General features: G+C 34.2%; 2 protein-coding genes and 1 non-coding gene across 12 annotated transcripts in view; all 3 read right to left on the reverse strand.

Moving 5' to 3' along the window:
* The window catches only part of prom2 (prominin 2), a 30323-nt gene extending 20530 nt beyond the window's left edge, over positions 1–9793 (reverse strand). For both annotated transcript variants that reach the window (XM_056471090.1, XM_056471091.1), the window contains exons 1-8: positions 9670–9793; positions 9337–9358; positions 8934–9201; positions 7934–7995; positions 4228–4433; positions 4015–4135; positions 2496–2559; positions 1822–1911 (exon numbers count right to left, since the gene is read on the reverse strand). In XM_056471090.1, coding sequence (XP_056327065.1) covers positions 1822–1911; positions 2496–2559; positions 4015–4135; positions 4228–4433; positions 7934–7995; positions 8934–9150 — 760 coding nt within the window. In that variant the 5' untranslated portion in view covers positions 9151–9201; positions 9337–9358; positions 9670–9793. The remainder of the gene's footprint in view (positions 1–1821; positions 1912–2495; positions 2560–4014; positions 4136–4227; positions 4434–7933; positions 7996–8933; positions 9202–9336; positions 9359–9669) is intronic.
* Positions 9794–11727: 1934 nt separating this feature from the next.
* ldb1a (LIM domain binding 1a) overlaps positions 11728–26879 on the reverse strand; it is a 36864-nt gene continuing 21712 nt past the window's right edge. For 2 of the 9 annotated variants that reach the window (XM_056470491.1, XM_056470492.1), the window contains 10 exons: positions 22626–22728; positions 22414–22458; positions 20368–20443; positions 20077–20182; positions 19755–19927; positions 17990–18112; positions 17529–17612; positions 17315–17438; positions 14450–14598; positions 11728–13970 (listed from right to left, as the gene is read on the reverse strand). In XM_056470491.1, coding sequence (XP_056326466.1) covers positions 13740–13970; positions 14450–14598; positions 17315–17438; positions 17529–17612; positions 17990–18112; positions 19755–19927; positions 20077–20182; positions 20368–20443; positions 22414–22458; positions 22626–22728 — 1214 coding nt within the window. In that variant the 3' untranslated portion in view covers positions 11728–13739. Of the gene's footprint in view, positions 13971–14449; positions 14599–17314; positions 17439–17528; positions 17613–17989; positions 18113–19754; positions 19928–20076; positions 20183–20367; positions 20444–22413; positions 22459–22625; positions 22729–25866; positions 26167–26879 lie in introns of those variants that run through there. The other 7 variants (XM_056470496.1, XM_056470495.1, XM_056470493.1 and 4 more) reach the window with 7 other exon arrangements.
* Positions 18197–18331, reverse strand: LOC130240201 (small nucleolar RNA SNORA13). Its single transcript, XR_008838742.1, has one exon. It is a non-coding gene; the product is annotated as a small nucleolar RNA SNORA13 (small nucleolar RNA).

Consider the following 26879-nt stretch of genomic DNA (forward strand, 5'->3'; position numbering starts at 1 on the left):
CGCTGGTCCAAGTCCCGGCTGGGTCAATAGGCCATTCTGTGTGGAGTTTGCATGTTCTCCCTGTGTTGGCGTGGGTTTTCTCCGGGTGCTCCAGTTTCCCCCACAGTCCAAAGACATGCGCTATAGGTGAATTGAATAAGCTAAATTGGCAGTAGTGTATGTGTGTGAATGAGTGTGCATGGATGTTTCCCAGTGCTGGGTTGCAGCTGGAAAGGCATCCGCTGTGTAATACATGCTGAATAAGTTGGCGGTTCATTTAGCTGTGATGATCCCTAATAAATAAAGGTACTAAGCCGAAGTAAAATAAATAAATGTGATCTTGCGATGATTCACACATTGCGATATCGATGATAAAATGATATATTGTGCAGCCCTATTTAAAAGTAATATATTACAAACTTACCTCACTCTTTTAAAGTAACTAATTGTCTTAATTAGTTGCTTTTAAATGAAAGTAATGTGAAAGTATGTGCTATGTTTGTTTGTTTTTTAAGATTAAGATTGTAATATATTACTTTCAAAAGTTACTTTACCCAACTTGATCAGTAAAGCAATAACCGTATAATCTGTAAAATTGTACTTAAAATGAAACACTGTCATCCATAAAATCATACATTTATATTATCATAATAAGTAAAACCGCACATACAGCACCTCATTACTATGTTGAAATATATCTGTTTGGTTTCTGTAATATAAACACTAGGCTGAATATATTATGCACAAATACAAATGCTTTAGCTTATTAACAACAGTTACTGTAATTACGTCCCATTGGTCCTTTAATACATTTCTACAACAATATAATACAATTTTTATATACAGTTGAAGTCATAATTATTAGCCCCCCTTTGAGTTTTTTTTTTCTTTTTTAAATATTCACCAAATGATGTTTAACAGAGCAAGGACATTTTCACAGTGTGTCTGATTATATTTTTTCTTCTGGAGAAAGTCTTATTTGTTTTATTTTGGCTAGATTAAAAGCAGTTTTAATTTTTTTAAACCATTTTAAGGTCAAAATTATTAGCCCCTTTAAGCTATATTTTTATTCGATAGTCTACAGAACAAATCATTGATATACAATAACTTGCCTAATTACCCTAATCTGCCTATTTAACCTAGTTAAGCCTTTAAATGTTACTTTAAGCTGTATAGAAGTGTCTTAAAAAATATCTAGTCAAATATTATTTACTGTCATCATAACAAAGATAAAATAAATCAATTATTAGAAATGAGTTATTAAAACTAATATGTTTAGAAATGTGTTGAAAAAAATATTCTCTCCGTTAAACAGAAATTGGGGGGAAAAAATAAACAGGGGGGCTAATAATTCAGGGGGTTTAATAATTCTGACTTCAACTGTATATCTCCTAATCCTGCCACAAAGCCAATGTGCAGTTACTGGTACTACAGTAAATCTATGAAAAAACTATGAAATCTTTCATGGCACAGTGTTTCTCGTGTTTGTCAGGGCTGTATTATTGAAATCACAGAGACATTTGTGTTATTCACTAAACTAAAACAAGCCAGTGATTGATTCGAGACCCATCCGCATGTAAGCAAACCAAAACTCTACAGTTGGGATGATTCACGTGATTGGATAAACGGTACGTGTGGCACAAATAAGCAGTGCTGTATAGTTCACCCTGAGGCATAAACATAATATTAAACATTTACCATTTATCATTTTATTGAGGGGAAATTATATTGCAAATTTTATCACCCTGTGCTATACATAGTATTTTAACATAGCATGTATTTTAAAATGAGTGTTTTCAGTAATACATAATATGTTCATTTGTATTTGCATACTGCACATACCTTGGGCTATTTGAATAATAGAGTTGAATGCTGGGTCGAGGGAATCTTTAAGGCCATTTTGGATCAATCCACCAAGCAAAGGTCCTGTTTCTGTAGATAAAGATAGGCAGGGATTCAATATGTTATTTGTAACATTAACAACCATTTTTAAAAAACTAAAACCAGTCATGAAAGTTATTTTTTAACTGACTTCCACATCGCCTGATAACTAAAAAAGCTTTCCATTGATGTATACTGTTAGATAGGTTATGTATTGTTAGGATATGCAATATTTGGCCAACTATTTAAATATAAACCTTTAACTATGTCAAAACTAAGTTCTCACATAGGACATTCTAACACTTTACTAATCAAAAACTCTTTTGATATATTTAAAGTAGAAAATTTACAACATATCTTCACGGGACATGATCTTAATATTCAAATAATTTTTGCCAACAAAAGAAAAAAAAATTATTTTGACCCATGCAATGTATTTTTGGCTATTCGCAGAAATATACCATCGCAACAGGAGACTGGTTTTGTGCTCCAGGGTCACATATTATGTTACAAATAGGTGGTTAAATGTTTAGCCATTACATTTTGAATTTGAGTCCAGTTTCCGTCTCTTTTAATGGTAATTTTATAGCCCTAAGCCCCTATTCATTTATGACCTTGAGAGATATGAGACGTACCCTTTAAATTGTTTTTGACTTGATCCACCGTGACAGAGCTCTCATCCAACACTTGTTGTATTTGCTGTTGAGGGGAAAAAAACTGTATGAATCAGCTACATTTAGTCCAATCCTGTATTATTGTTTTTATTCTTTGTCAAAGTTTTAGGAGCTAGGTATTCATGTTGTTAACCCTTGTGCACTGTTCAAATTTACTACCCTTTTGTTATGTTCGGGATGAAAACATTCACTGAATTAAACTGCTGTAAAAATGCATCAGATGAATTTTTTTCAGTTTTTGCAGAAATCTGTTAATCAACCTCAGTCCTGATTAAAAATACTAAATGTTTTTTTTTAAATTACAGGTTTTTAACTCTTTAATTACCATTTGGTGAAAAAAACACACACAAAATTACGTATTTTTAATGTGAAAAGTCTGTCAGATGTGTCAAAATAAGATTTATCACCAAAAATCCTTCTGCTAGCTGAAACATAGAAATATTTATAGCCAAATTAGGTCTCAAAGTCACCCCAGAGTGGATGAAAACATCCCCAACAGTACATATGGGTTAAAAAACTGTTTTAGTTATATTCTTTTTAATATATTCTTTTTAAACTAATTGAAAATTAGATTTTTTTTATTTTCATTGATATTTAGCTGAAAGAAAGTTAAAGTTTTAGTTTTCATGATTGTAGATTTAGTTGTAACTGGATATGACTCCTGAACGTACATGGTTTTAAATATATATATTTTTAAAAGCATGCATTTTTAATGGGTTAAAGGGATAGTTCACCCAAAAATGTAAACATAGCCATTATTTACTCACCCTCCAGTGGGTCGTAACCTTTGTGAGGTTCTTTTTTCTGCTTAACCTAAACGATAATATTCTGAAGAAAGCTGAAAACCTGTAACTATCGTCTTCTAATAGTAGGTAAAACAAATACTATGGAAGTCAATGGTTACCGGTTTCTAGCTTTCCACAGAACATGTTTGTGTTTAACTCAAACAGGTTTTTGACAAGTAAAGTGTGAATAAATTATGACAGAATTTTCAGTTTTGCACGAACTATGGCTTTAAATCTTTTTAATGAAGAAAAATCCCATTTTATATATTATTAATTTGCTAAATATATTGATATAATAAATTTGAAATTTTGTTTAATAATTATAGAATACAATGTTTCACTAATTATAAAAATAACTATTTATTAATCATCAGATGTTATGAAACACCAATATGGTGCAATTAAATATCAGCTTCGATATAAATGGCCCTGGGAGTAAGTCACTTAGTTATAATAATGATTTATGAAAATTCTTTTGAATTATGCTGAATTATTTGAATCAAGTAATTATGTTGAATATTCTAATTTGCCATTATATAGGAAAAAATTACATTTACAAAAGAACTTGAAATATATTTTAAAAACACATTTTTAGAAGTCATTTTTAAATTGTAGCAATATTTCAAACTGTTAAAATTTTACTGTCATTTTCAACAATTAAATGCTGTCTTGTTGAACAAAAGAGATTTGTGTACCTGAGGAATAGAACTAACATATCCTTTGACATCATCTAAGATGCCTGTGATTTCTTTGGAGCTGCTCTTCACAGTCTCTGAGGTGTATGTAGTGCTCAGGAACATGCAAATATTCCCTGCCCTGCACAGCAATTCATATTATATGTTACAGATGACGCATGCAAGCGTATGTTACAAACATCTCATTAAGAGCCTTGTTAAGCTGGTGCTCACAGAATAAGTACAGTGATGATAAATGTGGAGCAGTAAATGCTTCTTCGCTTGCAGTTTGTGCTGGATGTCTGTTTTTGTTGCATACGGCCCCCGCAATTACCACAGCAACGACAGCAGGCGAAGATTAGGCCAATTAGAGGCATCAGGACAATGTAGAGGATCCCAATGGCCACGCAAACCAGAAAACCTTTCTCGTAATTTAAAACCTGGACATAAAGAGAAAGAGGTTAAACAGGTTGGTTACTATAGGTATATGAGCTGCTTGACCAAAACTGAAAATTTGTTGTTACTACTCTTGTTGCTAATTTACGCAGCCATCCGAGATGTAGTTGATTTATTCTTTATCAGTAGGATATTAAAAACGTTGTTAGTCAAAAAAATATACAGACGAAACAAGCTAAATTATTGTGGCTCCTAATGATATACTGAGGCAAAACGATCACTCTCTGCAAGAAACTGAACATTGTTTACATTATAATTACCATTAATCCAATTGCAACCTATGTAAAACTGTTGTAAACAAACTGACAGCTTAAATGTGAGTTTACGTCAATGTATACGTCATTATGCAACAGAAAGCTAGCACTCCAGATTTACATAAAGGTGTCATGTTGTAAATAATCTTCAGTTTCTTGCAAAAACCTTTCTTTTCAGGTCAACAGGTATTAATTTTGGGAGAATCCCAATGGGAAGTAAACATCTCAGTTCTACTATGAATGGTGGAGTCTTTGAAATGAGCTATCTGAAGGGTGTAGGGCACAACCACGAAATGCTCTCTGCATTTACTGACTTTAAAGAGATATACAGTTGAAGTCAGAATTATTAGCCCCCTTTGAATTTTTTTTTCTTTTTTAAATTATTCCCAAATGATGTTTAACAGAGCAAAGAAATTTTCACAGTATGTCTGATAATATTTTTTCTTCTGGATAAAGTCTTATTTGGTTTATTTCGGCTAGAATAAAAGCAGTTTTAAATTGTTTATGAACCATTTTAAGGTCAAAATTATTAGCCCTTTTAAGCTATTTTTTTTCAACTGTCTACAGAACAAAAGCATAATTTACAATAACTTGCCTAATTGCCCTAACCTGCCTAGTTAAACTAATCAACCTAGTTAAGCCTTTAAATGTCACTTTAAGCTGTATAGAAGTGTCTTGAAAAATATCAAGTCAAATATTATTTACTGTCATCACTTCAAATATAAAATAAATCAGTTATTAGAAATGTGTAATTAAAACTATTATATTTAGAAATGTGTTGAAGAAATCTTCTCTTCGATAAACAGAAATTGGGGGAAAAAATAAAAAGGGTGGCTAATAATTTTAGGGGGGGCTAATAATTCTGACTTCAACTTCTCAGGCAGGGGCGCATGTTTGTTTTATTTTATTGTGCATAGCTGGTATTGATCACCAAGTACCACACTTTTTTTTAAAATAGTCTTCTGAAGAAAAAAGTTACCCTACATCTTGGATGGCCTCCCTTCAGTGTGAGAAAATGAAACAGCAAATTTTCATTTTGGGATATTAAAGACTTATTACTTTGTTAGTCAAAAATAAATATACAGATGAAACAAACTTAATACTTGTGGCTCCTAATGATATACCGAGGTCTTATGAAGCAAAATGATTACTCTCCGCAAGAAACTGAACATTGTTTACATTATAGTTACCATTAATCCAACTGCAACCTATGTAAAACTGTTGTAAACAAACTGACAGCTTAAATGTGAGTTTACGTCAATGTATACGTCAGTATGCAACAGAAAGCTAGCACTCCAGATTTACATAAAGGTGTCATGTTGTAAATAATCTTCAGTTTCTTGCAAAAACTTTTCTTTCCAGGTCGACAGGTATTAATTTTGGGAGAATCCCAAAAGAAAGTGAACATCCCAGTGCCCTGCTACTGAATGAATGGTTGAGTCTTTGAAATGAGTTCTCTAAAGGTTGTAGGGCACGACCATCAAATGCTCTCTTTATTAACTGACTTTAAAAGAGATATGTGTGTTTACTCTCATTTTAAATGTCCCTACATATGGTGTCCCCTTCCCAAAGTGCACTTTTCAGGCAGGGACGCATGTTTGTTTTGTTTTATTGTCTCAAAGTGGCTGGTATTGATCACCAAGCACCACACTTTTTTAATAACCTTCTCAAGAAAAATGTTCCTCTACATCTTGGATGGCCTGCCTTGAGGGTGATCAATTTTCATTTTGGTATGTACAGTCCCATTAGCTACCTAAAAACTGCAATGGCTTTACAAACAATATGTGTACATGATAATGCGATCATGTGCTGTTCAAGTGTGTACCCAAAACATGTTTTTGTGTGTGTTGTGTTCAAATTAGTCATCATAACTGGCAAATGGAGAGCGTTTACACAACAAAAATTTACTGTTGACATCATTTACTCATGGTTAGAAGAATCCTGAGAAACTTGACCCAGTGCATACGAGAAAAGAGTTAGCTATTGGTTTTTTCATAGTAATGTAAAAAAACTGATTGTACTTTAGTTACTCTTTTTGGACTCAGACCAAATGTTGCTGTATTACATATTACTAATGCTTTCGTTTTTACATTCTTATCCAGGCAGCGCATTCTTTTGTTGTGGAAACAAAATTCTCCGCCATTCTTTGACAACTGGCTTCAAGATCTGTTGACTTATATTAACTTAGAAAAACATTTGACGTACATTGAAAGGCTCCTCAGATCAGAAACCCATTTATAGTTTTGTTCAGAATATGTTAATTATTCTATAGTTTGCTAATCCAAGTATTAAAGTGTCATTATGATGTTGGTTTAAATTTCTCCCTACCTATGTGGAAGCCCATTTATACATACTTTATATTTTTATATGATTGTTTGTTGAATAATGTGCATACGTTCGATATATGGGTCTTAATGGATCCTTACATACTATTTTACATCATTGACGTTCTATATCGTCTGTATAGTTAAGTGTTGTGCTTTTATGTATTTCTTTTTATGTTAGTTTTTCTTTTAACTAATAAAATATTATTATTTATTAATTTTGTATTTTTATTAAACATTTGGTAACACTTAACAATAAGGTTAAATAATATTAATTAATTCATTTACTAACATGAACAAACAATGAACAATGCATTTATTACAGTATTTGTTCATGTTAGTTAATGAAAATACAGTTTTTCATTGTTAGTTCATGTTAACTCATGGTACATGTTAACAAGCATGGCTTCAATAGATGTCAATAATGTATATGTTGTTCTATGATTAAAAAATGCTGTACAAGAATCGTTCATACTTAGTTTGTGTTAGTAAATGCATTACCTAATGAAAACTTATTGGAAAGTGTGAACAAACCTTTTTGTTCTTTTTGTTCTACTTTTGCCATATTTTATAAAATGCCTAAAATTCTATGTATATAAAATCACTTTTATTTGATGCAGACACCAAAACGAGTTGTCTCATCTCTGACACATATATTTCTAAACTGTGTTGCCATCATGACGCAGTGTTTTCAGAATCTATATAAAAATGTGGGGACTTTTTCACCATCTATTTATATCTGTATGTGAATAGGGCAGTATTCAAAATAAAACTGCTGGTTGGCTGACTACCTTTAAGAAAAAGCCTGAAGTATCATCATATTCTACATTGCAAAGTAAAATATCTATTGCATAAACAAAGGTTTTCTTCATGATCAATCTGTTCATGCAGTGCCTCTTTACATACCTCTTTAACCATCTCCGTTTGTGTGTTTGAATTAAAGTTGTTTATCATTCTGACCAGCAGATCTACAGAGAAATGTCAAAACATTGTAAATATCTTGTTAATATTCACTTACATAACACAGTGATGAATTGGCCAAGATCAAAGCTCTCCTCTCTACAGTATGACATCATTTTTTATTCATTTTTAAATAGCCATTGGTGTCAGCTACAAAAAAAAACTATAAGCAGAAAAGACTTTTGGTAATGATGAATTGAAATGCGTCACTGTACATGAACAAACTTTAAGTGACGTTTCTTGGGAATAAGATCTCATTTATCAAGGTTCTCTGCTTCATTCTATTGTCAGATCAAAAAGTAACCATCTGATGACTACATGTATATGTGATACAGTAAGTTTGATCCTGCAATCCTCTTTGACACATCAAAGAGACATTGTTAACATTTTATGGACAGTTCTGAACTGTATGAAGTCATGAAATAAAAAGTAATTTTATTTCAGCATGCAATGAGTTTGCAGGTAATAATTAACTTTAAAGATTGCCTTTCCGTTTGTGATCCACACAACTGCAACTATAGAGACTATATGCATACACACAGTACAAAACAACAATATTTTTGTGGTAAACAAAACTCTTAAGAAGGGGAATGGAGATCATTCAAATCTCAAATGACATTTACATGGTCATTTGCACAGTGGTTTTGCTTCTGACAATTAACTGAGCACATTTATACCACCTGAATGAGCTCCATTACCATGTGCATAACAAATTCAGTCTTACGGTGCTCATTACCATCAGTATAACCTTCTCTAATGAGTTTAATGCAGCCATTACACTCACAGTACATCACATCTGATTCATCTGTGCCAAAAACATCATTCTGTTTGCAAAGGCTAAACTACTTTCTAACCAAACTATTAATCACACACAACTATACAAGCATTTTCTGTTTGTACGCCTTTGCCAAACACGTAGATCTAAACTACATCACAAAAAACTCACCTTTAGGGAATGGATTGGGCTGGACAAGTCCCAGGAATGAATGCACAATTGGAGTCATAAAGGCACTGTTGAGGGTCAGCTGGGATTGTGTTTCATTTGGAGGTTGTAACTCTGGTCTCATCTTCTCTACAGGACAGGACTGTTGTCCACTTGCACATGTCCAGAGAAACAGGAGCAAAACGCCACTCCAAGAAACTGCTTTCGTTGTGGACTTCATGTTTGTGGGTTTTCAGGTCATAACTCGATTATATATAACATCAGACATCACCTGTGACATGATAAATGTCTATTTAACACTTATTTTGGTGGATTAAGTCAACATATGCATGACTATTATCTTATGATTATAGCATTTTCGTATTGAAGAGAAAAGGGAACCGTGTGGCGTCTGCCAGTCACTTACATCGTAAAACACATCCTCTTTTCTAAAACGTAAAAACAAATACACTGTCAGGAACAAACATACTTTGAAATCTGTCAAATTTAATTTTAAATGCATAAAATACCCCCCAAAGATCTTCTGTTCAGCAATTTCTTAATTACTACGGCAAACAAACTCATTTTCTTGGCTGCGCGTGAGAACATTTTAAATAAGCAAAGTAATATTAAACGGATCAGCTTAAAACCAGGTGTTAATAAAACCCAACTGTTAATAAAAAGTAACCTGAGAACTAAGTATAGAGGAAATTGTACAGAATTAGCACTTACACAGTTCATGGAAACACACAAATAGTACCTGTTTTAGTCGTAAAGTCCTCCGGGAAATATTGAGCGTGTTCAAGTTAATTCGGGTCAGATGAGTCTGTTTAGTCCGCTCCAATGTCCTTCTCCCTCTGAGAGAAACTGATGTTAACACTAAAGTTTAGCCGCACTGAGTCAAGTAGAATGAAATGGGAGGGATCGGAAAGGGAAGGCTCGGGGAAAGATTTTAAATAGTTTTATACATGTTTATTGTTTAGAGTAAAGTTTTTTGTTGTGGTCATTAATTCGAGTTGTATTATAAATACATTTGTTACATTTACAGAGAGTCACCAAAGACAATTACTACCGATGACAAATGTTAATATGACTTTTGGAGGGGCCTCGGGCGGATGGATGGAAACTAGATAGATAGATCCAAGAATTTACTCCAAAATCATAATTTACACATCATAAATTACACTAAAATGTGCACTACAAAGGAAATCTATGTATACCTAGGTATATCTGGATAATAGTGTTTACGATGTCCATACCCTGAGTTGTCCCCATGTACATTTCGTAAGTGTAATACCAAAGTAAAAAACAGGCCTGTCAGAACACATGCTTCTGATGATGGTATGTCAACAACTCCTCAGTTTGGCAGCCAAAACACAGACTGATATTTTAAGTATATCTGAGTCGCTTTTAAGGAAAGTCAGACATATTTGCAATGCCCTCGAACAGCTCATTCAAGATTAAAACTTTATCTAAATGAATGGGGGAATCCTGAATAAATCTCTAAAACTGCCGGAAGACCTCCCAATTAATGTTGTTGTTACTTAAGCTATAGTAATTTCCAGTTGCCTCAGGTACTGCACATGCGCAATTATTGGTCAGACATCTAACAACTGTTTCAATGCATTTAAAACACTAGAATAACAGAGACAAGACAACACAATACATCTCTATTGGTTTATTTTGTTGAATTTATAGTATAGCCTGAATTATAATATAGCCTATATTTTATTCATAACTCAAGATCAAATCAGGCAACTCTGGTGATGTATTTTAGATAGCAAGTAAATTACACTTCCATCACTTAAGTTAAAGAGAACAAGGCATCAACTCCATTTGGTAAATTAATTTTTTTGATAAATGAAGTATGATTATTTTTCACATTTATTTCAGAGCGCATCATGCGAGAAAGTTTATAGGAGTATATTATAATGCTAGAAATAAATTTCAATTGTCCAAGACTAAAAACAAATTATAAAAACTTTGATCACACCCACATACAGTATATATGTATTTATAGATCATTTATAGATAAACAATCTAGTGAGCATGCTTATATGCTTCAACCAAAAAAAAGAATGAAACCTGTTGCACCAGTTTTCATGCAAATCAATAACCACATTCATAAGACTTTATGTAAACTAATAACTTAACATATATGCATCCATGTGTTGCATTGAGCTAAACATTTTCATTATAAAAATTATCTCTTTGACTATACTTTGAAATAACTTAAAAGTTGGAACTTGCAGTCAAATCATTCGTTAAATAAATCCATTTATTACACGCATAAACTTCTTACTGCACAAGAAGAAAAAATGTATCACGTCATTTACAAATGCATCTTTAATGCCAGATGAATAGGAATAATCTTCAATCATATAATAAGCATATTCAACAGCTACATTTCTGGAAAAAGTGAAGTTAATCTACAACTCCGTAATAAGACTAACAACAGCTGAAGATGTTAGTTCACTTATTATGTTCCCCTTTTAATATATAAAGTTATTCATGTGAAAGGGCAATTTAAATAATTTCCCAATTGTTCCTGTTGACTTCCCGAAAACAAATGAGTTTTAAAAAAAAAAAATAATAATAACTTCCTGGTGCCCTTTGATCGATATTGTCAGGTTGGCAAACAACTCCAACAGCAAAGTACAACAAAAACACTTTACTATTTGCAGAGGGATTTTGCATTGTCAATAACGCTCCAGTATTGACTTTCTAGCTCTTCAATTAGTTCTTATCAGAAATCCAGCAATAATAGAATCTCTCACGTACATGTGATGTGCATATTTAACCACAAACCAGACATGACAGCTGTGAAAATGTGTTTTATTGGTACCATACATCAATTGTCAATGGCAGACACTATAGGCAAAAATATATTTGTAAAACAACCACAAACAAATGGGCTCTGAAAACACAGAAAAGAGCACACCTTATTTATGGCTGACTTGAAAAATGAACCTAAAACAACACTGTATTTTAGTGACAGATTTGAGGAAAGTGAACTGAAGATCTGTACGCCGCAGAATAGCTTGCTAGTTTAGTCACCAACCCTTTTCTATACAAGCCAATATACGCTTTCCACCAAGTGCCACCTGGTGTTCACTGTAACCTTCTAGGTTTGACTATTTTTGCATTATCCAACGTTTAATAAGAACTCTTATGAACTGATTCAATGACATATATATCATCTTAGGTTAATGAAATAACATAGAAAGTGAAATAATGTACAAAGGCAACATCAAATACACAGCAACATGTATCGTCTTGATATATAATGCGATGGCAAAGACTTTAAAAAAATAAATACATTGTACATTGACTTAAAAACTATAATCTACCTTCTTAGCTGAAAGGTAGTTGTACCTTTAATGCGTCTAGAAACGATTTGAAATGAGACAAAGTTTTACTTTTGACATATGGAGGAGTGAAGGGTCCTAAAGAAGAGTAAATAGAATTACACTTACAGAACTTGGCTACAATCTTAAATATACAATCACAAACACACAAACAAAACAATGAGGAAACAAAACTGTAAAAATGTGCTGATTAAAGGATCTTGCATCTTGGTCTGTAGCATCGAGAAGGGAAAGTAAACAATGGCTGGTGTACTAAAATGACGTCTAAGCAAATTAAACTGCGCAAATGACTGGGTCTACACAAAAGGCGTTGAAGCTTGAGGCCTGTTCTTTTCAATAGATTTTTAAGAAATCTCCAAGAAATGAAATGTTGATAGCTACGGTCTCGGGACAAAATGTGCCAGCAGCCGTCGTACTAACAGTGCAGGATGTAGATCCTATGAACAATGAGACTCTTACAGCTGCGATAGCTAATGTCTGACACATGCGCTTCCCAGACATACATGCTATGTTCAAGTAATCTCATTTTTAAAGACGACAAAACAGAAACTGAAAGACAGGAAGGTGAAAAGCTTGGAGCAAAGTAGCATCTACTTACTTTGCAGTAATAATAATAACAGTAACGATACAAAATTTGTTATTTTACACTGAGATTGACAGAGTTTTCCAGTTAAAGATTATCAATTTTTTTTGTTGTTTTTAATAAAAACAAAATTCATCATAATCGTTTTTTAAGAAAAATAGATCCAAAATACAGTGACAAGAGTGCAAAGGATATTTAGAGTTTTTGTTTGCTTGCTTATTTCTTTAGAAATAGTTATAAAAAATAAAAAAAGAACAGGAAACCAATCCAAATGCAAACAATAAAATAAAAAACTAACCAAAATCAAAAATCAAACACTTCTGAGTCTGGCGTAATGGTCAGGCAAGCTCTCAGCGACCATTTTGGGCATGGCCAAACTCAAGAACCTTTACACTTTTAATTTGATTTACTTAAAGGACTTTACGTAGTGGTTCTCAACTCCGGTCCTCAAGCTCTGGAACTGTACAGGTTTTTGTTCCAACCAGGTCCTACAAAACAAATGATTGAGTTTTTAAAAAATGGAGCGGTTGGGGTTTGAATCTGAGGTGCACACAATAAACGGTGAGATAAAAAAAAGTGATCCTTTCCTGTCAAGTGAGCACAACAGAAACGGCCATGCGTGTCAAAGCATTGCACGCACAAGAGAGACCCGAGGTTGGAACAATAACCCACAGCCTGATCGCTAAGCCTGATCGAGACACAGAAACAGACGGTGTTGCAAAATGATTCTCAAAGAAACAAACCAAAAATAAATTTAAAGAAAAAAAAAAACGGCACGTCGGATGGTGACAGAGGAGGAGGAGGAGGAGGGCCGATTTCATCAACTGAGGACTCGTCAAGGCCTGGAATGAACGAGCCTTTTACTAGCCCCTAATACTTCTACTGCGACGACTGAGAGCCGGGGTTGTCATTTTTGCCCTGCTGGCTTGAGGGAGCTTTGCTGTTCCAGGGGCTGTTGGTGCCCATGGTGGGGGAACTGTTGAAACTGTCCTCGTCGTCGATGCCATTGGCTGCATCAAACTGTGTGTTCTCCAGCCGCGTGATGAGCCGCTCATCCTCGTCCCCGAACTCCCCTCCCATCAGAGTGGGCTCTCCCACCACCATCACGTCCTGCAGGGGACAGGAAGGGGCGCAAACATTATCCCCGACACCCGGGGGTGCTCCGAAGGGGGGACGCGGTAGCTTTCTGTCCACCGCATCGCAGGAACTAGACCTGGACTATCCTGGCCACTACAGGAACTCTGTGCTGTGCTGTATGTGACAAGCCTACGTTCACCATGCTGAACACTAAATAGCTCTGCCATGGTGGGCATCCCGGATCCTTGAGTGCTGCACGGGTTAATTCCACCTCGGGTCTCTAGTGTTGGCTGCGTCTCTGGAGCTCAAAACACCCAACAGACTGACAAAAAGCACAAAAACCCCACAGACCTGCAGCCCTAAAGGACCAGGGACTGCCCAGCATTGGATCATGTCCACTTGAGGCTATGTTGGGTCTGTCTTCCTAGTTTTAATGTAGTAACGTGGTCCACCCTCCTCCCTCTACCCATCTCCCAACAGCTCAAAAATGGACATCAAAATGTGATGCTTACAGGTACCTGGCTGGAGAGCGCAAAACTGCTGGCTGGGCTTTTCTTTTTACTGTTGCTGTTGTTGTTGTTGCCCCCTCCAGAACTCATTGTGCTCCCGCCGGACATTTTTCGTTTCCTTCGCTTGTTGGGGGCTTGTCTTGCTGGCTCGGCTGAAGAGAGACAGATCAGAGGAGGATATTTCAGGTTTTATGCACGTCAGAGGAATTTAAAATGTACAGAAATTATTTTATATACACATTAAAAGCACATAATTATAACACATTAAAAAACATTTTAACTAAAACAAAATGGGAAACCTAGTGGTATAGAGTATAAAGTAGGGCTGCACTATATATCGTTTCAGAATCAATATCGCAATGTGTGCATCCGTAACAGTCACAGCGCAAGATATGTAATGTTGAGTCTGAATTATAGTTGAGTATGAGCTCAATTTTCTTAGAATTTTTGTCTTGTTTCTAGTCCAAATATCTACATTTAAAAGCAAAAACTAAATTATTTTACTTGCCCCCCTGACAGATTGTTGTGTTTGTTTTAAGGAAAAACTTGAAAAATAAAGAAAAAAAAGTTAAAAACAAAACGATATTGTTACTTGATCTATTTTTTTTATATTTGGACTAGAAACAAGACAAAGAAAAGCAATTTTTGCATTGTGATTATTTGATTTCTGTACCTGACTACTGTTAGACTATTGAAAACCATCAAATAGTGCTATTTAAATGATCTTATGACAATATCCCATATCGCAATATTTAGTATAATAGTATTTAATATAATAGTTAAAATAAAAAGTTTTATTTGATTACTCTTTAGTCATCTGGCTTGGCTGAAGAGAGTTCAGAGGGGGAAATTTCAGTTTTATACACGTCAAAGACTGGAAATTTAGTAGGGGTGAGACCTTCACTGGTCTCATGGTTAGGTTACGATTATCATGCCATCGATTCGGTTTAATTCGATATCTCGGTGCATCACGGTGCATTGACAATGCTTTCCATACATAATTAGATTTTTTATTTACAACAAGAAATTATTTGATAAAAATCTATAAATATATTAATATTTATATATTATTTGTAATACAATTTAGTTTTTTAATACAAGCAGTAAGATATATGAACTGTACCTTTTATTTGACCTGCTCAAAGAAAACACTCTTTTTTAATGTTTTAGACAAAACTCCAATACATGCACAGAAAACAGCATGAGCCTTTAATATAGCAAATAAACTAATGCAAATATTATCCCGCTTGCTTTTTTAAGCGCTGTCAAGCGAGTTCTTACAACCCAACAGAAAGGGCTGCGATTGGCTCTAAAAATGAAAGCGCTGTTCACCGATGAGTGATGCGGGAAGAACAGCCATGGTTACAGTCTATATGCATAATACGCGGTTATCACAGGTAATCCATAATAAACGCGGTGGAGAAAACTCACACCACAGGCACACTCGTGTCTGGATCCACAAGTATCGCTTTAACAGCCGAGAGGACAGGAAAAGTTACCTCACGAACACGCCAGCGGGTCAAATGTCCAAAGCGAGAGAGAGAGAGAGAGAGAGAGAGAGAAAGAGAGGCAGAGATGGCTTTTTACAGCATTTCTCCCTAGTAGTAAAACAGCAGCTCGTGCTGTACCTTTTTCGGTGGCAGTGAAAGACTGTCCAGCAAACTCACAAGCAGTGAACTGTGCACAATTATTATGCTTTATAAGTAGTGGGAGCGTTTTATTTACTCGCCCCCGCCTCCTTCGCCATAGTATTATACCGCAACAGCGCATAGGAGATGATATCAGTACGTAATAACTGGTTATAATCCATTACTGAACTGACAACGAATTGTCCACGTCTGCATCGCGGTGCATTGAAGAAACAATTAATTTTGACAGCCCTAAAATTTAGGAGACCTTTTTTTTATTAAATATACAAAAGTGATTTATTTACATATTAAAAGCACCTACTTATAACTGAAATTAAATATAATTATTATGACATTATATATTAATTATTATTATATATATTATTATTATATATATATTATTTTATATATATATATATATATATATATATATATATATATATATATATATATATATATATATATATATATATATATATATATATATATATAATTAATTATATCATTACATATAATTCAATAAGATTTTTAGCGTTATTGATACAAAAAATTCCTGGTGGCACTTTGTAAAAATGTCCTTAAGAAAGTTCATTTTATAAACAAGCCTTCTGGAATCATTAAAAGGAGGACAGTCCAGTAAAGGTATAGATACGTTATGTTAATTTGGCAACTAGTTAAAATATAAGTTATTTAATAACTGCTTAATAATTTTATTTTTATTTATTTGAAGTAACCAAATGACATTTTTTTGGCTCTATTGTTTGGTGCTGTTCACACTACTGTGTTTTATTTTAAAATGCATAAGATTTTTTGTTGCAGTTTTGACTGGCCTAAAGACTACTCTCCGGCATCTTTGACCCATGAAAACAGAGCATTTTGAAAATGCTTAAGACCTTGTCTTAGATTAAAACGTTTAATTTTAAACGAATTAAAATGCACAGTTTGAGGTGCAGCAATCCACATTCGCTCTCTGATGGGTCTTCGATTGCAAATCATTCCCTGATTCCTTAAGTCCCTCATATTACCATTATGAGTCTACCTAGCAGTAGACTCCAAGTATGGATGCTGGCTTAATATGAGCATATCAGGGGAGCATGAGTGGTCATGTCTGATGTAAATGATCATTTTCATTCTAAAACAGTTTTAAAATGAATACACACTGGTGTAAACAGCACCATAGAATGCTACAATAAACTTGACTAGATGTTAGAATTTCAGAGAATAATCACCCTTTGCTCACCTGGTGGTGCCACCATCCTCTGCCATTTCTGAAACAGACAGGTTTTGAGGCAGTCTCGTGGGCTAAGACTGTATGTCTTGTGTCTGGACATCAGCTCCTGCATGGGCTCCAGTATTACACAAAGCTGCGGAAGAGAGAATAATCTGTTAGTCACTGCAAGAGGACTTGTGTTTAACATTTGTTTTTTCGGCAATCCGATGGAAAAGAAACTTACTCGGAGGTAGTTGAGCGTAGAGTTAGATAAGCCACATCTTGTGATGTTTTTTGAAAGCTGGTCAAGCATTTGTGGGTCTTGGGCCTGTTGGGAAAAGGGCTTTAGTAATTCAACAAATATATTAGTTCAGACATGGGTTTTTGCTTATTATTTACCAAATACAAGAATAAAGCATTTAAAAAAACATTTACTAAAAACTGGTGTGGATTTTTTGAGAATAATAAAGTAAAACAGCATCAGTGTCAAGATGCTGCATAAAATGGGAGTATTCAAATGTCTTAAAAAGCTTTAAACAAACAAATCAATCAAAATAGAGCATCAACATTGGAAATATTTAACAAATTAAGGGAAAATGGTTTAAAAGCCTTTCACGCTCAAAAATGCAACATCACATTTAAAGCACTTAAAGGAATACATTAAATACACACACAACATAAAACACATAAAAATCCCAAACTTACATGCATTGCCAGAATGCTCCTGGGCACGACCTCTCGGTGTTGCCTGATGCTGAAGTGCCACGTCTTTATACGCATCATGTCATCAAACATAAACTCGAGGTACAGTCTGCCCTCCACACACACCTGAAGAGACAAAACGACTGCTGAGACGCTTCAAATGACAATGCTGGATGTGGTCTACAATAACCTTATTCTTTTATGATTTTGTTATGTTCTTATCGTTGAGCTTATTCAATGGAAGTACTTCGAACTCCATTTAAGATCACAATAAGAGTTAATGTGCGCCTTTTCTGACACCATGTTCACTCTGAAAATGTAATGAACAGGCAACACATAAAGGCTATTTTAAGATTTATATAATAAACATTACAAGAGTTGTGTTGTATAATGGAAGAAGAGCTGCTTTAGTAGTAGAAACTGAAGTGCAATTTTAACTGAAATCAACATTGACATTGTTCAATATAGTACAGTTGCTTGTTTTGAACAAGTCTATTTTATGTTATATAATATAAATGTGATCACTATCAACTAAAAACAATAACATCGCTATTATAAAATGCATTTTTAAATAGCAATTTTAATTTTGCAATAATATTAAAATAAAAATGTGCAACACTATGAAAATGTTAGAATTCATTCATTATTCATAAGTCAGCATAATGCAGTATACGATTTATTTTATATTTATATAGAAATTGCAGGAACAGTATGAAACAATGGCATTTATTAAATTATTATTATGATTTCTTTACTACATATTCATCTAAACAGCGTTCTTATTTGGGACATTTGCTAAAAGTAAACCTATTTAGCTCTACACAAAAAACTAAGGGTGCTTTCACACCTAGACATTTGTTTCAGAACCTGCTGCGTTTTCCAAGTTAGTTGGCCCGCCCCACACCTTGATGCTCCTGACAAGAATAGCATGTGCAGTTATCTTTTTTAAAGTGAGGTGTAAATCGCCGTCATGCATGAATGAATGATATTTTTGCACTTTTTTACACATAATAATCCATGATCACATTACATAACACTGAAACCGCACGTCAAAATAACAGATTGCCAATATTTATTGAGACCCCCCCAAAATTTTACAAATCATGTTTTCAGGGGAGCCCATGCGTCATATCGGTGAGCCAAGCTCCCTCGTAGTTCTCACCCTGTATATATGGCTGTAAGATGAGAGAATAATGAGTAGGGATATCATTCCTACAGGTAAAAGTGCATTTTATGTTAAATACAAAAGTGAAATCATGCCGTCTACTGACATAGTAAAAAAATATAATATCATTAACTTTTCGGTTAACTCAACTTACGATTTACAACCACCCTCGACAATCAAAATTAGGCTATGTATGAGAAATTCTTACCTCTGATTTATTTGGTGATGACCATGTCTGTGGGTACCACCATTCAAAATGAAGGTGCTCATTTTTCATCGTCATAAATTAAAATAGTTACGTGTGAAAAGTGTAAGTGAAATCCTGAAAATGAAACCAAACTTTTAACCAATTTGAGGAGATAACTCGCACGTGACTTGTTTTAACTATATTGGTCAATTTAGAAACTTTGGTGTGTGAAAGCGAACTGCACCAAGATCAAAAACAACATTGTAACGTTTTGAATCCCTGTTTCAAAACAAAACAATCAATCGATAGGTGTGAAAGCAGCCTGAAACTTTGCTGTGACTATATTTGGGCTTAAAAGAATACGCTTAGTGATGCTGGTTTTAAAATAAGGGCATAAACGCAGATGAAAATGATACCTGTGTGAACATGGGTTTGCCGTTCTGTGTGACCATGGTGCACTGATCGCAGTCCAGGGACACAAAGTTATTGTGGAACGATTCCTTTGGATGTTTCAACACATAGAAGAGTTCAGTAGCGCCCCCCTCAAAAATACTCCTGAAGTATCGAGGGATCAACGTTCTCCCAATAGCTGGAATCAAGATAAAAAAATTTGATTCAGTACAGAATTAATGTACATGCTATGTTTTTTTAAATTTAAATAAAACATTTTAAAATCATTCAAAGTCAAATACGAACAAATCAAAACTACAGAAGTGACTTCACAAAACAGGACATTACTATATCGTTTGGGTCCATCTTCCAGACAGAAAGTGATAGTCAGCATTGCATCATCCTCGAAAAACTCTGTAGTAAACGCATCCCACCACAAATTGTCACAGTCCTGCTGAGAAAGGACAAAAAACACAATACATACATAAGCTTTGTTTAAAAAAATAACATAAATGAGAGCAACAGGTTTCATGACTTTGCATGATTTCCATGCATGTAAATAAACTACTGTTCTCTTCACAGAAAATGAAAATTCTGTTGCTCCTTATTTAAACCAATGTGGATTAAATGGTTTCTTACCTCTGTCCAATTCTGTAATCTTTTATTGAGCTCAAATATTCTGTAGTCTGTTTGATTTCCATACGGTGTGTGCCTCCTGTAAATAAATAATTAATCAATAAATTCATTATTTATACTTTATTTTTCAATAAAACAGCCAAATTACATGCTGAAAAGCGTTTAAAATGGTATGATTGATTGATTGATTGTTTTGAGTTTACTGCCATTTCTGCTTCTCTGGCTATGCCATGGAAAAAAAAAACAGATCAAGTTTACAAAACTTTATAAATTTCACTTGTCTACCATTATAAAAATGTTTTAACAATAAAAACTCAACATCAATACATAATACATACGATAAATTACATAAATAATAATAAATAGTATAATAATAAAAAGATATCAAAAATCAGTTCCTTGAGGTTTACTCTTGATAAAAATTTCACAAATCTGGAAGGATTCACATTTGAAAATATTTCATTTAAAGTCTCACCAGATAAAAGAAAATGTTGTCTGATAACATTAAAAATAGGGCAATCCACAAGTTTTTGTTGAACAGTTTGGTTTTTAGGTGTTCTTCTCCTTTGAGCAATTGTTCATGTATGAGTCTCGTGTGTCCAATATGGACGGCATCTTCTGTAAACAATCTCTTAAATTGGAAGTAGGGCTGCACGATATTGGAACTAAAATTTTGATACTTTTTAATTCTACAACATGTATTACGATAGAATACAATTTCACAAAATATGTTGAATAACAGTTTGAAAAGAATTTATCAATAGATAGATTGGGATGATTCTCTAGGGGAGTACATCTGCATAAAATATAAGAAACAATCTATAAGCAGAGTTCAATTCAATAATGAATAAGATACATATTAAATAAACAGCGTTTTATTGTATTTGGGTATTAGGCATGGGCCGGTATAAGATTGTGACGGAATGATAACCTTGGATAAAAATCACAGTTTCACTGTATTGGATTACTGCTCTAAAATATGCTCTTTTTAAATGATTTCGATTTTTCTACTATTCTGCAGACCTGCTTTATGGGCTGCAGGATATTAGAAAAATCTAACATTGCAATACTTTTTTATTCTGCGATATATATATTGCGATAGGAATACAATTTTACTAAATATGTTGAATAACTGTTTGAAAAAATTTTTTTAGCATTGTAGATTGATTGGGATGATTCTGTAGGGGAGCGCATCTGCATAAAATATAGAAACAACCTGTCAGCATAGATCAATTCAATAATGAAAAAGATACATAATTAATAAACAGTGTTTTATTGTATTCGGGTATTAGGCATGGGCTGGTATAAGATTGTGATGGTATGATAACCTTAGATAAAAATATCACGCTTTCACTGTATCATGGTATTGTGATTACAGCTCTGAAATATATTCTTTTTAAATGTCCTGGTTAAAAAAACCATTGAACACAATATATTTTATTTTAAGAAACATTTAAAATATTTTGAACAAGTAGCTTTTGATGTGGGGGGGGGTCCTTTTCTGCTGGCTACATTGTTGTCCTAAATAAACTAAATTAAATAGTCATAATTTTTTTTTTTAAAACTGTTCGTATATCATAGGAACAATGTAACAGAAAATTCTGGCGGTTTTAAAACCCTGACTTTTCCAAACAGCAGTAAACCTTGAAACCGGTTATCAGATATACAGTAATGGAATAAACAAATGTAAAATAATACTGCATAGTCTTCCTTTTATAAACAATTCAATAAAATGAATCGTCATTACTTTGTTACAAGTTACAAACTGTACAATTTCTTAGGCCTGAATGTATTAAAACTCACACAATCACAGGCCTCAAAAAACACTTGCGAAATGGTCAATTATAATCCAGAATCAACATATGTCTATTGTGAATGATCACATTGCGATATCAATGCTGAAACAATATATTGTGCAGCCCTAGTATGAAGTGAAATCTAATGTTGTTGTTTTTTTATATCCACTATACGTGTATTACACCCTGTAGTATGTCTCATGACAATTTAACGCAGTAAACAAAGATGTTACACTTTCAAATAAGGATTTACCCTATTCCAGGTTCCATGTAAGAAGGGGGATACATCGGCGTCGGACTGAAACACAAAGAGTATTACATAAATATGTGACTTTTATTATACAATTTTAGTGTATTACAAGTTTGCACTGGACAGATGTTAACTAGATAAAGTATAACCAGTTCTTAAATCACTACAGAAAACTAGTCTTCAGCATTTCAAGCAACAAATAATCCCAGACTTACCCCACATCTCTATCCAGCATTGCGCCTGGGTGAAATGGAGGGAAGGCACTACCGTTGGGAGGCTCCTTTGGGGAGTACAGCTTGAATGACTTGGACGAACAGCCTATAATAGGAAACACAGAGAGACAATGAGGGGGAGTTCATTCAGACATAAAAGACTGCACATTTATATTCAGAGTCCATTTACAGTATATACAGACAGGCCTGCAATCACATACAGCAGCATCCTGATGCATTTAGCAGAGCTGAAGGCGAGCAAGACTAGACAAGACCATTTATGACTCAAATTCTGTAGAGCATTGATATTATTATAGAAATATAAGGCACGGAGCTATTCTTGTTTACTGTCTTGGCTTACAGTTAAGTGAAATATCCAATTAGTGAAATATCTATTGATTTGGTGATCAAAGTAAATTTCAAATGGATAGTTCACACAAAAATACAAGTTTGTAGTTAAATTACTCGGGTCATCCATAATGAAGGTATTACCTTTTTTCATTCATTGCAACATTAGTTTTTCTGCCATTGGTGATTCATAAAATGTGTCAATAATGGCTACCAGCACTCGGAGAGTATACATCTTTTTATATATAGGTCTTCGTATCCAAAATAAGCACAGTATAGTTCTGATAAGCAATATATCACACACTTTCTGTAGTAAACAAACGCTGTCACTTGAGTTTGCATCAGGGCATAGGTCATAATAAATCAGGAAATTGTATACACTGGAAACTTTGATTAGGACACTTTGCTACGGATATAAATTAAACATAGTAATGTTGAACAGAAAGCTCAGTGTCTTACACAAACTGATGGACCTCTCTATCTGGGTTTCAATCCTAAAGTAAAATTAATCTTTTTAAAGTTTGCAAAAATAAAATGTAAAAAATTCCAATTGTGAATCAGGTGCATTTCCATCAAGTTGTTAAAACGGCTGACAATATTCAGCATTCATTTTGCACAAGTTCAAACCACCTCAAGCAAGCGCAATAACAATTTTGAGGATTAAGGATTTAAGATTATGTATTTAAAATTAGCCATTTCCATCACTCACTTCTCATGCCATACTTCAAATGTTCATTAACAGAGTGTGATGGAAACTATGCCTGCATTATATTGGAAAAACTGCATCTAAACAATTTCACCAAATGGTTGAATAGCATTATTTGAAAAGGATTTATAGTCACACTTTATTTTAAGGTTCAATTCTCAACATTAGCAAACCGTTACCTATGACTTTTGCTTCAATAAAATCCTAATTTGCTCCTTAATAGATATTATGGGAGTTTAGTAATTGAGTTAGGGATGTAGATCAAGATCAAGACAATTATATTATGTAATTTATAAGTACTAATAAGTAGCCAATATCTCAATAACATGCATGCTAATGAGCAATAATGAGAATTGGTCCCTAAAGTGTTTCCAAATGTGTTCACTTTGATTGATTGAAATGATTCTGTAGGGCAGTAAATCATGCATAAATGCTAATAAACTACAAGCATGGATAAATGCAATAAAGCAAAGATTCAGACAGTGCATGCTTTAGGGTTTTAAATGTAAATATAAAAATTACATGCATATTGCATATCTATGTGATGTGACTATTGCAGATGTGTACATTGCGATATAAATGCTAAAACTATATATTGTACAGCCCTAATGGAAACCCAAAGAGTGTATAATTAGGAGCCAGATGTAATACTTCTGCTTTGATTGTATGTTTTTTGACACTCAGAACGCTGGTAGACTTGTAGAAAGCATCAAAAACCATGATTTCAGTGTAAATTCAACTACTAAAAAAAAGTCACCTACATCTTGGATGGCCCGAGGGTGGGCAAATCGAGCATGTTTTATTTTAATTAAAAGTAAACAATTTCATTTTATTAATTTAGGAAAACAATTTATGATAAAAATTTCTGAAGACTTCCATAATGCTTCCCCCTTACATCCTGGAAACTCCAAACACCATGTGATCACATGGCATGACTTCCCTGTAGATTAGGCACAGCCCATCCCCCATCCCGCAGGAAGGATTTAGTTATCTCCTCCAGTTAGTCCAGCAGTATAAATTATACTAAAACAATGCTAAAAGCAGAAAATCAAATAGAACATAAGCAAGAACTTATCTGCACAATGCACTCAATTATGAAATGCAACATTCACAGAGTGCGTCATTGTTCTAGCACATATTAGAATATACAAAGAATGAAATTAAACTTGATTGTAAGAACTAGGTCATTAAACACATTTTGACCATTTATACCACTATGATTTTGCTGGTAATTAATGAATAATTATTATATCAAACTTCTTTTTATAAAACCACCTTAAATATTCTGAAGAGATCATAACAACAAACTACTCCAAGCCTGGAAAACACTATTTTATATGTACCCGATAATGCACATATGCACAACAGTCAATCAGATAAAGATAAAAACAGGACACAAGATCACACACAAAAATCACACACCATCTAATCAGTCTTATAGCTCTGTGAGATTTAGTAATCAGCATAACCTAAATAAACTAATGCATCCTTTCTTTTACAGCTATTCTATTAATATTGGTGGCTTGTGGGGATTATTGATCAGCACAATTTATATACATGTACTTTCATCTCTTTTTAGAAAAGTGATTTTATATAGGCATCTCTAGAAATGGAATAAATTTAGGAATTATCTCAGTTTAACCACTGCTTAATCTTATACTGCATTTACTAGAAAAACAAACTGTAGCATTTTACACAAAGTATGAAACAGAACATTTGCTCATAAACAAAACATTCAAGATCTCCTGCTATCGTACATTAACAAACCCTGCATTTAACAAACACACACGGATTAGCAGTGAACACTTCATCTTAATCTCTTCCTCTGTTGTTGAACACATTTATGCTAAGCTACCACTAAAGGTGCAGCTACAATAACTTATGCGTGTTATATTAATCGCACTCTCTCACAAGACTTGGCTCTTAATTCAAAACTTCTGCCGCTGATGTATTTGATCAAATTATTCCAGGTAAATGTGGATATTTGCCTACTATAACGACAAACTTGATGGCCTAGCTTAGCCAGGCCTGGAACAGAGGCGAGGCCGCGCACAGGTTCGCGGATTATCCGAAGCGCGTAAACATCATCACCATGGCGACCTTATTTAAAACATTTATTTGCACGCTTTGTTTCTCGCTTTAAAACTTAACCTTGCAGTGAATTCACTTTGCGCTGCAGCTCACGCGCACCTGCAGGAATCCAAGCAGGAGTTCGACGCTCTTTCCCCCGGTGCTCCCTCTGTATTATCCCGTCTGTCGGCCGCTGTTCTTAAAGCGAGGTAAACTGAAACATCATCCCGTTCAAACCATCGTGCTGTGCAAAAAGCAGGTACAAAAAGCAATCGAGTTGTAGACTCTGCTAAACAGAAGCCGTACTCGCGGGGGTAACGAGGAAAATTGCTCGTTCGAGTCTTTGTTCTTGCTCATGAACAATGGTACAGGCCCTTCTTTCTCTCCGTCAACCCCCCTCAACACTCCCAGCTCTGGTGGAGCATCAACCCCTCGCTTTCCCCTCCAATCAAAGGCTCCCCTCCCCCAGACACACCGCATTACTACTGCTCCTCCTCCCGCATACACACCACACACGGAGGACAGACTCCATAATATACATGCAGAGTTGGCACAGAATAGTTGCCCACCAGAGTCAAACTTTTAATAAGTAGTAGCTGTTACAGCACGTGATTTGACAGAGCACAGATAGGATGTTTACACCAACTACACATTTTTATGACGATAGGGAAAGGAAAAAGATAGCAAAACACTAGAGTTTGTATTTGTGTACAAATTAAATATAAATTAAATCTATCTATCTATCTATCTATCTATCTATCTATCTATCTATCTATCTATCTATCTATCTATCTATCTATCTATCTATCATTTAAAATAGAGAGGTTGGTTCTGTTTTAATGCTCTGCAATAATCTGCAACAAAAAAAAGATTTGTATTGAATAGAGAAGCTCAAAGTACAGGGTTCCTACGGTCATGAAAACCTGGAAAATCAGTTTTGGAAAAACAGAAAAACCCACCAAGTTTTGGAAAAGTCATGGAAAGCAGATACTTGATATACTTGAATATAGGTTATTTACTTCTTTTCTGTCCATGGTCAATCACATACTCTCACATTATTATTGCGGTGTAAGCATTATCCAAATCAATTTAACATAGATATACATATAAATTGAAACTAAATATATTGTTGA

Source organism: Danio aesculapii, chromosome 13 (genome assembly GCF_903798145.1).
Source record: "Danio aesculapii chromosome 13, fDanAes4.1, whole genome shotgun sequence".
Taxonomy (NCBI): domain Eukaryota; kingdom Metazoa; phylum Chordata; class Actinopteri; order Cypriniformes; family Danionidae; genus Danio; species Danio aesculapii.